Source organism: Myotis lucifugus, unplaced genomic scaffold, assembly GCF_000147115.1.
Source record: "Myotis lucifugus unplaced genomic scaffold, Myoluc2.0 scaffold_7, whole genome shotgun sequence".
Classification (NCBI taxonomy): Eukaryota; Metazoa; Chordata; class Mammalia; order Chiroptera; family Vespertilionidae; genus Myotis; species Myotis lucifugus.
The window spans coordinates 13,580,081-13,597,064 of record NW_005871055.1 but is presented as its reverse complement, the minus strand read 5'-3'; the positions used below and the strand labels follow the sequence as shown (position 1 = coordinate 13,597,064).

General features: G+C 38.9%; 1 protein-coding gene across 3 annotated transcripts in view; it reads left to right on the top strand.

The window, feature by feature from the left end:
- The window catches only part of LCP1 (lymphocyte cytosolic protein 1), a 64,857-nt gene that overhangs the window by 36,401 nt on the left and 11,472 nt on the right, over positions 1-16,984 (top strand). For all 3 annotated transcript variants that reach the window (XM_006083591.2, XM_023748944.1, XM_023748947.1), the window contains exons 8-13: positions 1,295-1,437; positions 5,227-5,322; positions 9,460-9,655; positions 11,669-11,747; positions 12,314-12,428; positions 13,266-13,399. In XM_006083591.2, coding sequence (XP_006083653.1) covers positions 1,295-1,437; positions 5,227-5,322; positions 9,460-9,655; positions 11,669-11,747; positions 12,314-12,428; positions 13,266-13,399 — 763 coding nt within the window. The remainder of the gene's footprint in view (positions 1-1,294; positions 1,438-5,226; positions 5,323-9,459; positions 9,656-11,668; positions 11,748-12,313; positions 12,429-13,265; positions 13,400-16,984) is intronic.

Here is a 16,984-nt window from a genome sequence, read left to right as displayed (position 1 = left end):
GGAGCTCCCCAACCCCCTGATCGACCCTGCTCTGTGTGTGACAGGGTACGGAGCCCCAACCCCCCTGATGGGCCCTGCTCTGTGAGTGACAGGGGGCAGCGCCCCAACCCTCTGATGGGCCCTGCTCTGTGAGTGACAGGGGGCAGCACCCCAACCCCCTGATCGGCCCTGCTCTGTGTGTGACAGGGGGCAGCGCCCCAACCCCCTGATCGGCCCTGCTCTGTGCGTGACAGAGGGTGGCGCCGCAACCTCCCCATCGACCCTGCTTTGAGTGTGACAGGGGGCGGCGCCCCAACCCCCCAATCGGCCCTACCCTGAGCGTGACTGGGGGTGGCATCACAACCTCCCGATCCACCCTGCTCTGTGCATGACAGGGGGCGGCGCCCCAACTCCCCAATTGGCCCTGCTCTGAGCCTGACCAGGGGCTGCACCTAGGGATTGGGTCTGCCCTCTGCCACCTGGGAGTGGGCCTAAGCCAGCAGGTCGTTATCTCCTGAGGGGTCCCAGACTGTGAGAGGGCACAAGTGGGGCTGAGGGACACCCTCCCCCCCCCCCCGCCAGTGCACAAATTTTTGTGCACCGGGCCTCTAGTATATATATATATAAAATGTTATTATATACTTTTAAAGTCCAAATCACAATAACCTGTGAAGAATCCTGGGGTAATATAAAACCAATATATTAAGCATAATATAAAGAAGAAGAAAAAACAAATAGAGAACTCAGAGTCCATGAGAAAGACTATCGATTTGCAAATAATGACCTCAGTTAAATTTAAATTTTTTAACTGAGCAAGAAATATGTATTCATCTGGAAAATATAGAAGAAAGAGTTTATCCTACTTTTTGAGCTGCTATAATTATTCAAGAAAGCATTTGAAATATTAAACACAATCTATAGAACATAGTCATTATTACAAAATTGATCACTTACAAGCAAAAATGTTGTCATCTCATGAAATGTGATCTGACAGCCCCCGTGGAGTGTTCTGAGCCAATAGTCTTGTTTATTTCCTTGGCTCTACCAACTTACTCTTAGGCATAGCATTGAGATTAATTGGTGCCTTTTCTTTCCCATCTGAAAAATAGAGATAATAAATTAACTCACAGTACCCTACACCTTTTTTTAGGGAATAATAATAAAGTATTTACTCCATGGGAAAAGCTGTGAGTATCTTTACCCTAGAGAGAGAAAGTTGTTATCTTTGGCTTTCCGGCAGAGCACAATGGAAGTTATAACTAATCCTCCCAAATATCCCTGTATTCATTTTACTTCTGCTTTTGTGCTTCCTCAGTTCTGATTGCTCTTCTGAGAGAAGGGGAGAGTCTGGAGGATTTGATGAAACTCTCCCCTGAGGAGCTCCTGCTGAGATGGGCTAATTACCACCTGGAAAACTCAGGCTGCAGCAAAATCAGCAACTTCAGTACCGACATCAAGGTAGGAGAAGTGTAACTTGAACATGATTGACTGCAGGAGTGAAGGGAGTTTGGGTGTTAATGGAGTAAAAATGAAAACAATGGGCCCCATCTCTTTAGAGAGTGGCTGGTGCTGTTTGGAAGGCTTGCTGTTCTCAAGTCCATGTGCTGGGCCACACACAGATCTGTTTGAAGTCTAGCAAGTGCACAGCAACAAAAGGTGATGGGTCGTCCTTAGAGTTTCAATATCAGGAAGTAGAGGGATGAGGATGAGGTAAAAGAAGGGCAAGAGATAAGACTGCTTGTGAAGTATGTGTAGGACTGTAATGTCTTTTCTGATTTTATAAATGAGACTGTCAGATCAGGATTCCTTTAAAAAATTAAATGAGGATTCTTCTAATTATATTAATACCAGCACACATAGTGTCTACTGTATACCAGGCACTGTTCTAATTGCTTTATATATTTATTTACTCATTAATTCTCACAGCAAACCTTTGAGATAAGGATTATTATTTCTTCATTTTACAGATAAGGAAACAGAAGTAAAGAGAAGTTAAGTGACTTGTTCAAGTTCACATAGCTGGGGGTAGGGTCAGGATTTAAATCCAGCAGTTGGCATCCAAGGTTCCCGTACTTGACTGCCATACTATACTGCCTCTCAAAGAAAACAGGTCATGAATTTCTTGAAAGGTTTTCCTTTGTATAAACCAGTGATTTTTAAAAGATAATGATTCTGGAAACTGTCTGCAATGAGAATTTACCCCAGAGTGTGCAGAAGGCATAATCGGTCCTACAACAAAAATCCCAAAGGGGCAAGGCTGGGGGAAGCATGCACTGTGGTTTCCAATTTTGTGCAAAGTTCCATGTCAAAGGGAAGGGGGAAAGCTGCTGGCATTGATGGCAGATGGATCCATAGAAAGAGCTTAAGGGGGAGTAAGGAACATCAGAAGGCAGTTCCAAGGAGAAACTGGTGTGAGATGCTGGGTGCAGCATACAAAAAACACTTCAGTCTCCACTTTCTCAAAACTTAAAGAAATTTTCTCCAAAGTGAGTCAGAGGAAAGGTCATGGCTCACCAGGAGTCAACTCAGGCTGGTAATTCTTTTTTGTTGTTGTTAATCCTCACCCAAGGATATTTTTCCATTGATCTTTTAGAGAGAGTGGGAGAGGGAAAGACAGAGAAACATCAATGTTAGAGAAACACATTGATTGGTTGCCTCCTGCACGTGCCCTGACCAGGGCCCAGGCCAAGGAGGAGCCTGCAACCAAGGTACACACCCTTGACTGGAATCAAAGTCCGTCCCTTTGGTCTGCAGGCTGACACTCTATCCACTGAGCCAAACCAACCAGGGTCAGGTTGATAATTCTTTAGGTGACAGTTTTCTCCTGCTGTGGACTCCTGGCTTTTAGAACTCAGGGCCTGTCAGGCCTAGTGCCAGTTAGACTGAAGCTTCTAGGACGTAGAGTTCCCCATTCCTTAGGACCTAAGCTAATAATGCCAATTCATTTTTTTAACTACACCACTTTCATTGTCTTCTAGCACCACCAGCCAAACTGGGATTGAACAGGAGCTGGAAAGCATTATCTTCTTTTGTACTCAACAGTTAAGCTTTGCAATTGTTTCAGCCAACATTTTCAAGCTTTTCAGCCAAAATTAGGCTGCGTAAGCTAAGCCATAAATTCACCTGATTTCACATCACTGAGAGGCTGTGTTCTTCTGATACTTCCCAAGTCCAAAATGGTTATCATTCATTCTCCTGAATAATAACCATTTTGGACTTGGGAAGTATCTATAAAGATGTGAACTGGCCACCTGAGCACTTACATAGTATCATGCCTGCTCTCAGGAAGCAGCTGCATCCCAACCAAGCGCAGTGCTGTGACATGTATGTCAGCAACAGGCAACTTTGAGATGCCCTTAAATCACATCAAGTCAGCAAAGGTGGGGAGAATGCTCCCACTGTGGGGATGGGGGACATCCAGCCTGCGGGCTGCATAAGGCCCACAAAATCATTTGGTCTGGCCCTGCCAAAGCATTAGGAGTGAGTTCATTAAATGTTTGACCAAATATAGCAGGCTAATTTTTAAATTGATAATTTTGTCTGGCCTGTGAATTATGTTATAAATATTCAAATGTCCCTTGGCAGAAAAAAGGTTTCCTACCCCTGCACTAGAGTGAATCAAATAGGTTTCTTAGGATCAGATGAAATAAGTTGATTCTTAGCAAAGCTAAACAGATGGAACATGTGGTAGGCAGATTTTATTCATGCCTAACACCTGCATGGAACTTTCACTGGCTTTAAATAGCTGCAGTGAAAATTAGAAGGGGAGGGCAGAAAGAAAAGAGATGAAATTCAGTTTCCACAGGTGCAACATCAATAGCTGGCATTCTCTTGTTCTCATCTTTCTAATGTCACAGGTGGTGAGCACACATACGCCCGGTCTCCCCAGGCCCTATCCAGTTTCAAAAACAAAACAACAAAAAAACATAACAACAGCTAATTTTTCAGTCTTTAAGAGAAATGAAAATCTCTTTAAATGGCTTAAATAAATTACCTAAAAATCTGCATGCTTTCATTGAATGAAAATCCTATATAACAAAGAGGTAAAATGAAAATTAACCCTCACGCCCTCATAAGATGGCTGCCTATGACCAGGCCGGCAGGGAGGTTAGTGAGGAACGACCAAACGACTGAACAAGCAGGCTGCGTGGGGTGACCAGGCCAGCAGGGGGGGCAATGAGGGGCGACTAGGCCAGTGGCGGGGAGAAGTTGGGGTGACCAGGCCAGCAGGGGGGGCAGTTGGGGGCGACCAGGTTGGCCGGGGGGGGGGTACAGTTAGGGGTGACCAGGCCAGTAGGGAGGGCAGTTAGGGGTGATCAGGCCAGCAGGGGGGGGGGGCAGTTAGGGGTGATTAGGCCGGCATGCAGAGGCAGTGAGGGGTGATCAGGCCGGTGGGGTGGGGGCCAGTTAGGGGTGACCAGGCAGGCAGGCAGGTGAGCAATTAGGAGCCAGCAGTCCAGGATTGTGAGAAGGATGTCTGACTGCCAGTTTAGGCCCGATCCCAGCAGTTGGATATCCCCCAAGGGGTCCCGGGTTGGAGAGGGTACAGGCTGGGCTGAAGGGACACCCCTCCCATGCATGAATTCCGTGCACCGGGCCTCTAGTACATCTATAACTTTAAGACTACAATTCTGAGAAATATTCTATTTATCAATAAGCGTATTTCCAGAATCTAAGAAAACATAATAGTTCACTATCTACATACAGTCTGCTATAACTAAGCTTAACCACTTTTTCTAGCTTCTGGATAAACATTAAATTAACTTGTCATCTCAATATCTCTCCTTTTACATAAAAACTGCTTGTTTAAAATATTCTTCTTTTGCTTATTATCTATTTAAATGTATTTTTAAACTCTTTTTTAAACTTCCGCTTCCTTTTCCTGTCACTTTTTAAAAATTAAACTTTAGCTGACTGACTTCAGCAATATAAAGGTATATATATTTTCCTGTATACAATTTAATACATGTTCGTAAATTATTTTTCTCCCTTAAGATCAAAGGAATTGTATTTAAATCTTTGGGTTTCCCTTTGTGTATGTCCTATATTTTTAATGTTATACTCATTGTAAAAATAAAAGCAAATATAGTATGTAAACAGAGAAATAGAAAATTCAAATTAGTGAATGTTTCCAGCTTTGTTAATTAAGTTGCATTCTTGAATGATAGTTGAATAAGAAATGAAAAATATTTGCTTTTGGGAAGTCATTGTACTAAACATGTAATTTAAAATTGTAATTTCTCACAGGACTCAAAAGCTTATTACCACCTGCTGGAACAGGTTGCTCCAAAAGGAGATGAAGAAGGTATTCCTGCTGTTGTGATTGACATGTCAGGACTAAGGGTAAGGCCATGTTCCAAGCTCTGTTTAGAGAACACAATGCTGCCTTTGCATTGGGGTCCCATTGACCTGTACGACCTGACTCTGAGGTTGCATGAGGGGACATCTCTGTTTAAAGCCTTTAAAAACTGTTAACAGTTTGGGGTAATAATTGTGGGAAATTTAACCTGGACATAAATATTAAGGAAAGAAAGAAACTAATACCAATTAAGTGCCATACACCATACTAGGCACTTCTATATATTTCTCATCATTTAATAGGCTCCACAGTACCAAGAGGTATTATTTCCATATTTAGGTTCCTGAGTATTATTTCTGGAAATAGATGAAATATTTATACAAATAAATAAATTCTCACTTTGGTGATGAAAACTGACCAGAAGGCTTAATTAAGATCATATGACAGATTTTTGGAAATAATTTGATCCAAATCTGGGGCCCTTTTCCTCTAGCAATAATTAAAAAAAAAGGAATCCCTTCTTGTTGAGTTCCTCCAATGTGCCAGGTACTGTGCAAGGCATGTTGCGTATACAGCCTCTAATCCTTACAAACATCACTGAGGTAAATGTTAAACTGCTTTATTGTTGAGAAAACTGAAGGTCAGAGAAGCTAATAATCATCTTATGGCCACAGAGCCCAGTGCCTGGTACAGCAAGAATTTAAACCTAAGGGTGGCTCCAAAATTCACCCAGCCACAGCCCTCCCTGAACAAGTGACACACACACACACACACACACACACACACACACACACACACATCTGCTATGACTGTACTGCTGTTGATTTCTCCCTTAAAGTCCATCAAGAGTTTTTTTTATGAACTTGGGTACTCCTATATTGGGTACATATATGTTTATAAGGGTTATATTTTCTTGTTGAGTCATTCCCTTTAGTATTATGAAGTGACCTTCTTTGTCTCTTGTTAAGGCCTTTGTTATGAGGTCTAATTTGTCAGATATGAGTCTTGCTACTCCAGTTGTTGTTTTTTTTCCTGCATGGAATATATTTTTCCATCCCTTCATTCTCAGTCTGAGTGTATTTTGTTCTGAGGTGGGTCTCTTGTGGACAGTATATATATGGGTCATGTTTTCTTATCCACTCAGTCACCTTATGTCTTTTGACTGGAGCATTTAAGCCACTTACATTTAAGGTTATTATTGAAAGGTATTTACTTACTGCCATTTTTATTTTCTTTATGACTATGATCCTCTCTCTCTCTTCTGTTCTTCTTAAAGCAGTCCCTTTAACATTTCTTGCATTGCTGGTTTGGTGATAAATGTATTCATTTAACCATTTTTTATCTGGAAAGCTTTTTATTTCACCTTCAATTTTAAAAAATAACCTTGCTGGATAGAGTAGTCTTGGATTTAGGCCCTTGCTTTTCATTACTTTGAGTACTTTATGCCACTCCCTTCTGGCCTGAAGTATTTCTCTTGGGAAGTCAGCTGGCATTCTCATGAAAGCATGCCAAACTTGAGGCTGGTGGGCTGCAAGTTTGACATGCTTGTTCTAATGGGAACTCCTTTTTAGGTAAGGTTTTGTCCCTCTTTTGCTGCCTTTAAGACTCTTTCTTTGTCTTTAATGTTTGCCATTTTAATTATGATGTGTCTAGGTGTGGGTCTCTTAGGGTTAATCTTGATTGGGACTCTCTGTGCCTTCTGAACTTGTGTGAAATTTTCCACTAGTAAGTTGGGAAAGTTTTCTGTCATTATTTCTTTAAACAGGTTCTTTGTTCCTTGCTCTCCCTCTCCCCCTTCTAGTATTCCTGTAATGTGGATGATGTCATGTTTCATGTTGCCCTGGAGCTCTATTAAGCTATCTTCCTGCTTTTTAATTCTTCTTTCTATTTGCTGCTCTAATTGGGTATTTATTTCTACCTTGTCTTCCAAATCACTGATTCAATCTCCTGCTTTATCCAATCTACTTTTAATCCCTTCCAGTGTATTCTTTATGACAGATATATCATTCTTCATTTCTGTATGGTTCTTATTCATGGCCTCTATTTCCCTTTTCATGCTGTTGTAATTTACACTAAGTTCCTTAACCATCTTTATAATCATTGCTTTGAACTCTATGTCTGATAGCTTGCTTGCTTTCTTTTCATTTAGTTCTTCTTCTGGAGATTCCTCCTTTTCTGTCATTGGGGGTTGTTTGTCTCCCCATTTAGCTGTCTCTTTGTATTTGCTTCTATGTGTTAGAACTGCTATGCCTCCAAGTCTTTGTGGGATGGCCTTATGTAAAAAGTATCTGGAAGGGTCCAGTGGTGCATTCTCCTTTTTCACCTGAGCTGGATGCTCTAGGAATGCCCCTGTGTGCATTATTTGGGCTCTTCTGTTATAATTGGATCTGGATTGTTGATGTCCCATTCGTGGGAGGGTTCTCCCCTCCAAATTGCTGCCAGTGAGGTTTAACCCCAATGTTGTTGTGCCAGCTATTATATAGCTGCTTTGAGCCCACTATTTCTGGGGCTCGCTGTATTTTGCTTTGATGTTTGGTGTGTCTACCCTGGGCCTTCTGGGAGCTTCTCAGTGCAGATTAATCTTAATTACTGTACCTTTCTGGCCCTGGGCAGCCAGATTGAGGTCCAAGAGGTTGAAGCCCCTAGTAGTCCAGTGGTCAGGAACTCCTTTGACCAGAGGCTGGATCTGCCTTGAGTCTCTCACCTTGATTGTCCCTGTTCTGAGCTATATTCCCTTCCCTACAAAGCTGGTCCCACAGGTGTCAGCTGCAGGCGCTTGGGGTCCTGCTAGCTTTTGCTACACTCAGCAGCCAGAGATGGTGTCTGCGCAGGAAATCCCGCTGGTGTTAGCCTCCCTGCACCATCTGGGGTGGTGTCTACTGAATATTTTAAAAAACAGGACAGCAAATCATTCCTCTGAAATGGTCCTGTATAGAGATGAGAGGACTGGATTACTTAACTCCCAAGATTCCTTTTATTTGTTTGTTGTTGTTGTTGTTGTTGTTGTTGTTATTCACTTGATTTTTTTATTGTTTTATTGCTTAAAGTATTACAAAGGGTATTAACATATGTCTCCTTTTTTTCCCGCCCTTGACAATCCCCTGGCCTCCCCTACCCCCCAGTGTCTTATGTCCATTGGTTATGCTTATATACATGCATACAAGTCCTTCGGTTGATCTCTTACCCCCCCTCCCACCCCCCAACCCTCCCCGGCCTTCCCGCTGTAGTTTGACAGTCTGTTTGACAGTCTGCCTCTGTATCTATTTTTGTTCATAAGTTTATAATGGTCTTTATTACCCATAAATGAGTGAGATCATGTGGTATTTTTCCTTCATTGACTGGCTTATTTCACTTAGCATAATGCTCTCCAGTTCCATCCATGCTGTTGCAAATGGTAAGAATTCCTTCTTTTTTACAGCAGCATAGTATTCCATCATGTAGATGTACCACAGTTTTCTAATCCATTCATCTACTGATGGGCACTTAGGCTGTTTCCAGATCTTAACTATGGTGAATTGTGCTGCTATGAACATAGGGGTGCATATATCCTTTCTGATTGGTGTTTCTGTTTTCTTGAGATATATTCCTAGAAGTGGGATCACTGGGTCAAATGGGAGTTCCATTTTTAGTTTTTTGAGGAAACTCCATACTGTCTTCCATAGTGGCTGCACCAGTCTGCATTCCCACCAGCAATGCATGAGTGTTCCTTTTTCTCCACATCCTCTTCAGCACTTGTCGTTTGTTGATTTGTTGATGATAGCCATTCTGACAGGTGTGAGATGGTACCTCATTATTGTTTTGATTTGCATTTCTCAGATGATTAGTGACTTTGAGCATGTTTTCATATGTCTCTTGGCTTTCTGAATGTCCTCTTTTGAAAAGTGTCTAATTAGGTCCTTTGCCCATTTTTTGATTGGATTGTTTATCTTCCTTTTGTTAAGTTGTATGAGTTCCCTATAAATGTTGGAGATTAAACCCTTATCGGTGATAAGATTCCTTTTATTTGTGATTTTTCAGATTTCGGTTCAGGAGAATATAAATAATAATATGCTGTTATTGGGTGTCTATTTGAGGTTAAACACTAAAGGTTTCCTTCAGTAAGATTTCCATTTCTTTTTCTGTTATCCATGTCTACTTTGTGCATGGAGAGCCTTCACCCAGCCTTGATTTTTTCATTGCAGGAGAAGGATGACATCCAGAGGGCAGAATGCATGTTGCAGCAGGCGGAGAGGCTGGGCTGCCGGCAGTTTGTCACAGCCACAGATGTTGTCCGAGGGAACCCCAAGTTGAACTTGGCTTTCATTGCCAACCTCTTTAACAGATATCCTGCCCTGCACAAACCAGAGAACCAGGACATAGACTGGGGGGCTCTTGAAGGTAACTGAAAGCCAGTTGATTGAGAGTTTAAAAAATCATTCACAATTCTAGGCAATTCAAAATCACCTCCTACCTAAGCAAATATAAAACCCAAACAGATTATGAATTCTCTGATACATAACAAAGGAAATAAAATAGATTAATCCAGTCAATTACAGCAAAGCAAGAAAAATCAAATATTATTACATCACATGCATAATACATAGGCTTTATCCATTATCAGAATTGTTTTAGGCAAAACAATGAACTTAATTATCAAATGAAATAAATCCTAACTTCCAAAAATCTAATTATGTACTTAGGGGACTGAGTGTTAATTCCTAGAAGCAAGAAATTTCAGCCACTCATCATCTAAAAATGTTTTTTAACTATTCTAGGAGGTGTTTACTGAGGTTTTTGTTTTGTTTCTTTGCTTTGGGTTATGGGAGGCACACAACCATATTTTGAGGCAGAATCCCTGACAATTATAGTTTGGGAGTTGATTCCCTAAGTGTGAACAAAAAAGCGTATAGTGTTACTCAGTTTCTAATAGGTAACAGTGCCAGAGATGGTTATTTTAATTCCCATCATGAGTTAGTCTCAATACTGAGACAGGAAAATCAAAACAAAGTTAATATTAAATGACTATCACCAAAGAAAGGAAGTCCAGATTTAACATATTGTTGATCATTTCTCCACAATGCTTTACTCTAGCTAGAAATGCAAAATTAATTTGTATTCCAAAACTGCTGCATTTGTATCATTTGATAAATTGTGGTCAGTGGTCCATGCATTTTGCTGACTCCATGTATATATATCAAGCCTCTTATCACCCATTTCCAGCTGTCTCTAGAACATTTGCCTTTGGATTCTTCACTATCACTTGAGATTCAGCATTTACAAAGAAAAATTGATCATTTCTCCCACACACATACACCACTGTCTTTCTATTCTACCCTCCTCCCATCCCCTTCCTTCAGAAAGTCTCCATTTCCATTAACCTTACCATTTTTTTCTTTAATTACCAAATCCCTCAGTTCTACTTTAATATCTTCCTCACCCCTAAATGTATTGAATCAGCAAATACTAGTAATTCTTCCTATAGAATGGCTTTTTGATCATTATTTTTTCTTTCTGCTCTTTTAGACTTTTATTAAATCACACACCAACTATTTCAATAGGTCTTGGGGGCCTATTCCTCCATTCATCAAGCTCTTAAATGTGCTAGTGTCAAACACTATCCCCTCTGCATGTTTAATTTAATTTAATGTATATTGCCTTCCAGAAATTCTACACACTGCTGTCAGGCACATCACAATACTGCTTTCATTATATCTCGGCCTTACTCAAGAATTTATTATAGTAATATAAAAAAGAACCATAATGATTGTCTAATATATCAACCCAAATCTGCTACCTCACACAAATATCCCTGATTCTGGTTCCAGCCACTAGACAGCATTATCTCCATGCACTGAACAACACAGATCCCTGAAAAATCAGTTCCTAATGGTTTTAATAAGGCCTTGCCTATCACTCCCTTTGGGTTCATATTTACTCTATCTCCTAATCCCACCCCTACCATATCCTTAAATCCTCTTCCCTTTAATCATCATTAGCCAGATTTTACCAGTTCTAGGTGAAGCTCAAATTCCTCTCCCTCCAAATTTAGCCCATACTATTCTCTTCCCTATCTCAATTCAAATATCAAACGTGTCTATCTCGCACATTAGCTCTCTAGCTTACATGAGCTCTCTTTGATGACCAGAAGTTTTTCCAGAAAGAATGTAAGCCTTTGAGGGCCAACTGACAGTTTTCTCGCAAAGGATCTTGCCCACTGCTAATAAACACCAGAGAAATACTTGTTAAATTGAAATAGAAAAATTAACACAGAATAGCAACCTCATCCAAATCCATTAGGGTTTATTTAATTTTTAAAATTCTACTTCCGTTTTTATTACAATCTCTTTAGTTAAACTTTAATAAGGCATATTGTCTAGAGGCCTGAAAGATAACCAGTCTTCATTAATTTAGGTGAGACAAGAGAAGAACGGACATTTAGGAACTGGATGAACTCCTTGGGTGTTAACCCTCGAGTCAATCATTTGTACAGGTAAGAATATTTGGGGACTCTTGAGACCTTGAAAGATCCCCAAAATTTCAAATACTGCTATGATATGCAGTTCTCTTCACAAAATGTGTGCACCTTGATGAAAAGGGGAGAAGTGCCAAACTGATCTGCAGATGATGGATGTTCAGAAAAAGAGAAACTCACTTTCATACACCAACCTGGCTAAGTGTTTCATACAAAATCATAACCTAGCAAAAGGACAAATGTACTATATGTTGCCAGCCTATGTATGACCTGCTCACAAGTAGGCAAAACAATAAATGTTAAGTTTGTGATTGTCTCCTATGTCACTTATTAGAGCCATATTTTTTTTCCTGGAGGCAATGAGTTTTAGTTGAAGGAACATAGGTCTTCCTAAGGAAGACCTCAAATAAGTTCCCTCAATGTCTGAGTCAGTTTCTTTACCTCAAAAGATGGAGCTGTTTACATCAATTTTACCAAATTGTGAATATTCCTTAAGCTAATATATAAAGAAATGCCTAGCTCACTATAGACCCTTCATAAATGTTCGCTATCTGAGAATTCTTTTGTGTTTGCTTTTTGTTCAGTGACTTATCAGATGCCCTGGTCATCTTCCAGCTCTATGAAAAGATTAAAGTCCCTGTCGATTGGAACAGAGTAAACAAACCACCATACCCCAAACTGGGGGGCAATATGAAGAAGGTAAATATAGATGTTCCAGTAGGCGTAAGCCTGCAAAACCATTCTGTGAATACTTTATCAGGAGGCCAAACTTAGAAGATAAGTAATGTTTATCCAGGGTTTAAAATTACAGTCGAGCAATCAGAAATCTAGTTTTATTAAAGCGAGTTGTTTGTTTATTTATTATTCCATGTTGGATGTCTTTAAATATTATGCTATAAAAATTCTAATTAAGATAATTAGAGCAGGGCAGGGTCTCTTCCCCCAGCAAGATTCTCATTCTAATTTTCCCAAAAAATGGAACTTTGTACTCACAATTTGTCTTGTACAAATAGTTTGTCTAATGTCAACACAGTGAGAACACATTGTTATGGAAAAGTAGCAACACGGTTGACACAAACATTTCCTACTATACAAGCATAGCCACAGGAATATCTGTCTCACATGTCAGTCCACTGTGTGCATGTAGAATAGAGAATCCAGATTTTTCCAGGCCAACCTTTAGGAATTCAGCTATTTTAGGAATATTACGGACAGGTAACTGAGCATGGCTCCCTGTTTATGTAGTGCGATATGGCCATGAAAATGTCCACAATGATGAATTTATTTTGGTTTTACACTTAGAGTACACTGTGAATATTTTTTGGTAGAAATGAAAGGTTTTATTTAAGAAAAGATGGAACTTTCTGTGTCTAATTTAGAATCCTAGAATTGCGGAAGCAGGCAAGACTTGAGAGATCATTTAATCTGGCCATGTTTATTTCATTTTGTCTTTATTTTTATTATCATAATTTTTTTAGTATTTTAGCACCATAGAGATGATTACATTAGATTGTTGTCCTCTTTCTTCATTAACAGCTTGAGAATTGTAACTATGCTGTGGAATTGGGGAAGAATCAAGCTAAGTTTTCCCTGGTTGGCATTGGTGGACAAGATCTCAATGAAGGAAACCGCACACTAACATTGGCCTTGATTTGGCAGTTAATGAGAAGGTAATGCAACTCAGGGAAATAGCTTTTTATTGAGTGTATTATTAACCTAGAAAAGTACTAGAAAATTTTTAGGAATGTGACTTAATCTAGGAAAACTATATTTTAAGCTAAACTTAAAATCAAAAGTCTTTTAAAAAATTTTCCTTTCAGTTCTATCAGTTTTGTTTCAGGTATTTTGAAACTCTTATTAGGTTCATAAATATTTTAGATTATTTTGTCCTTTTAATTAATCACCCCCTTTTCATTAGGGAATGACTCTCTTTATGCCTGGTAGTAGTCTTTTCTCTGAAATCTACTTTTTGTGATATTAATTTAGCCACTTCAGCTTCCTGTTGATTAGTGTTAACATTGCATATTTTTCTTCTATCCTTTTGCTTTTAAATTGACTTGTGTTAGTAACAGTCTATTATCTTTAAAAGGGATTTTTTCAAAATATGGGGGAAATATGCTACATTTACCTACATATTTGCCATTTCTGATACTCTTCTTTCCATGGTATAAATACAGATTTTTATTTGATATCATATGCCTTCCAGTGGAAATATTTCTAATAGAGCAGAGGAATAATTTCAGCTTCTACATGTCTGAAAAGTTCATTTTCATTTTTGAAAGATATTTTTTTCAAAGATAGTGTTTAGTATCTTTTGGTCTGCATTATTTCCAAAGATAAATCTTTTTCATACTTTTTATATTTGTATATCTTTCTTTCTCATTTTTATCTTTCTTTCTCTGTATATAATATGATATACAGAGAATATATTTTTTCTCAGGCTTCTTTTAAGATTTTTCTCTTTATCACTGGTTTAAAGCAATTTGGTTATAATGTCCTTTGATGTTGCTCATGATTGAGATTTGTCATGAATATGTGGGTTGATAGTTTTAATCAAATTTGGAATAATTTTAGCCTTTATTGCTTCAAATATGTCTCCTATACTTACCCACCCTTGTTTTGGGGGAGGACTCCAGGTACATATATATTTGGTCATTTGAAAGTGCCCAGAGTTCATTGAAGTTCTATTCATTTTTCTCTCTATTTTTCCTTTTTTTCTCTCTATGTTGTATTAGGGGTGGTTTCTATTGCTTTGTATTCTAATTCATTACTCTCTTCTGCAACATCTAATCTTCCATTAATCCCATTCAGGGTATATAATGTTTATCCAAAACATTATGGTTTTCAAGTATAAATACTTGATTCGGATCTTTTTGGCATATCCCATAGCTCTTTCCTCTACCTTCTTGAACAAACAGAATATAATTACAATAACTGTTATTTCTAGGTCTGTTTCTATTAATTGATTTTTATCCTCATTATGGGTCATATTTTCCTACTTCCCTGCATGCTTCCTAATTTTTTTATTGTATATGAGACATTGTGAACTTTTCCTTGATATGTACTGGATATTTCTGTTTTCCTCTAAATAAATATTCTAGAATTTAGTCCTGGGATGCAGCTGTTACTTACTAAAAAGCAGGTGATCATTTTAAGGGTTACTTAAAGCCTTAATTAGTCTTGAGTTAATTTTGTATTTCAATACTGAGATCATCTCTTCTGAGTACTTTACTTGATGCTCCTTGTATCATATGGTTCTTCCACTCTGACTGATGAGAACCAAATTATTGCCACCCTTGAGTGAGCTCCAAGCATTGTTCTGCCCATTCATTTCTGACAATTCTTTTCCGAGCCTCTGGCAGTTTCTTCACATGCACGCCAAAGACTTGAGGCACACCCTCTGAAGGTCTCTGGAACTTTCTTTCTAAATGACTCTCTTCTTTACAGGCGGCTTTCTCTTCTCTGGTATTCTGTCCCACAAATCCTAGGCACCTTGGCTTCCTCAAGGTTTCAGCCCTCCCCTCAACGCTATGCTCTATTTGGGGTCCTCTCCCTGCACTGCAGCCTGGAAACGCTTCATGCAATAAGCTGGGACAATCTTAGGGCTAACCATGTTTGGTTGCCCTCTTTCAGGGACTACTGTTTTGTGCTTTCAGTTACCCCAAGTCTGAACACATTGTTTCATGTGCTTTTTCATTGTGTTTTACGTATCTAAGGCAGCAGGGTAAATCAGGTCCTGTTAACCTCATCATGGACAGAAGCAGAATTTTCTGCTAGTTCTTTAAAAAAAATTAGCTATCTTTTAAAACTGACTATAAATTTGATTGTTATGAGAGCTAGATGTTGGTATTATTAGTAATAGTGGAATATAATAAGATATACAAATATAAAATAAATTATGAGAAAAATAAGCAATTTTGGGTACAAAAGTATTTTTAGGAGACTTTTAGAAAGCAAATCTGTAAGTATAAAATAGTTTACTTTTAAATGCTTTGCTTTGTCCCCCTATAATGATAGCTCTGACTGGGCAGAAGTCTTATAACACTTACTTAGAGCCTATGTTAATGTGACTTAATTCATTTTTCTACCTGGAAGGAAGCTCCAGAAACCACATGTCACCTTATCTTACATCTAATAAGGTAATGGCAACCACAAGGTGTGTTGTGTGTCTAGACCAGTGATGGCGAACCTATGACAAGCGTGTCAGAGGTGACATGCGAACTCATTTTTTGGTTGATTTTTCTTTGTTAAATGGCATTTAAATATATAAAATAAATGTCAAAAATATAAATCTTTGTTTGACTATGGTTGCAAATATCAAAAAATTTCTATATGTGACACGGCACCAGAGTTAAGTTTGGGTTTTTCAAAATGCTGACCCGCTGAGCTCAAAAGGTTCGCCATCACTGGTCTAGGCATTTCAGCTTCATGCCCAGGCCACCGTCTACAGGTCTTCATAATAGTCCTCGAATTATGCTAATGTTTCCAGGTGCGTAGGATAATCAGACATGATTATAATAGCTTTCACAGTCTGATTCACATTTGTTTTATCAAGTATAGTTCTCAACTACCCATTTCTAACCTGGGGCCTCCTTGAAGTCTGAGGCAGGTGTCATAAAACTCCTCTGGCCCAGAAAATTCCAGAGCTAAAGAAACTTCAACTCTATCTCCTTTTTTACTTCATATATCTAGACCTGTATGTTTCTAACCAATGCATTTTCACCAGTGCATTTTCAGAAACTATTTTTGAACTTTTCTCTGTTGCCTTTCACATGTGCTTTTAACTCTTAATGAGCTGGCTTTGATACTGATTGTTTTAAAAACCAAATCAAAAACATTTTTAGTTGCAAAAGTTAAATTGACCTGTGGGTTTGAATATAAAATAATCTTTATATTCATGTGTATTAAGTTATTATCATCTACCATAACATTTAAGCATTTCTTCCTAGTAAAGTCATTGAGGATGGTACATTAGTGTTTGCCTCCTTAGGTCATATCTCAGTATAGTTTGATGAAAACAAAGTTTCATCTAGCAGCTTCACTCATTTCAGGAATGAATTCTTACTTCTCTTTGTCAAGAGCCCCAGCCTGTTTTATTGACGCTCTCACATGGATAGAAGCAGTGCTTTTGACCTGCTTCTTGAGCTAGGGAAGCAAATGGCACAGAGGAGAAGCTCACCTTTACACAAAAGTCTAGTTTTCTGTTTTCTGTTTTCTGATATTTTCTGTTTTAATTATTTAAAAACTCAGGCCAA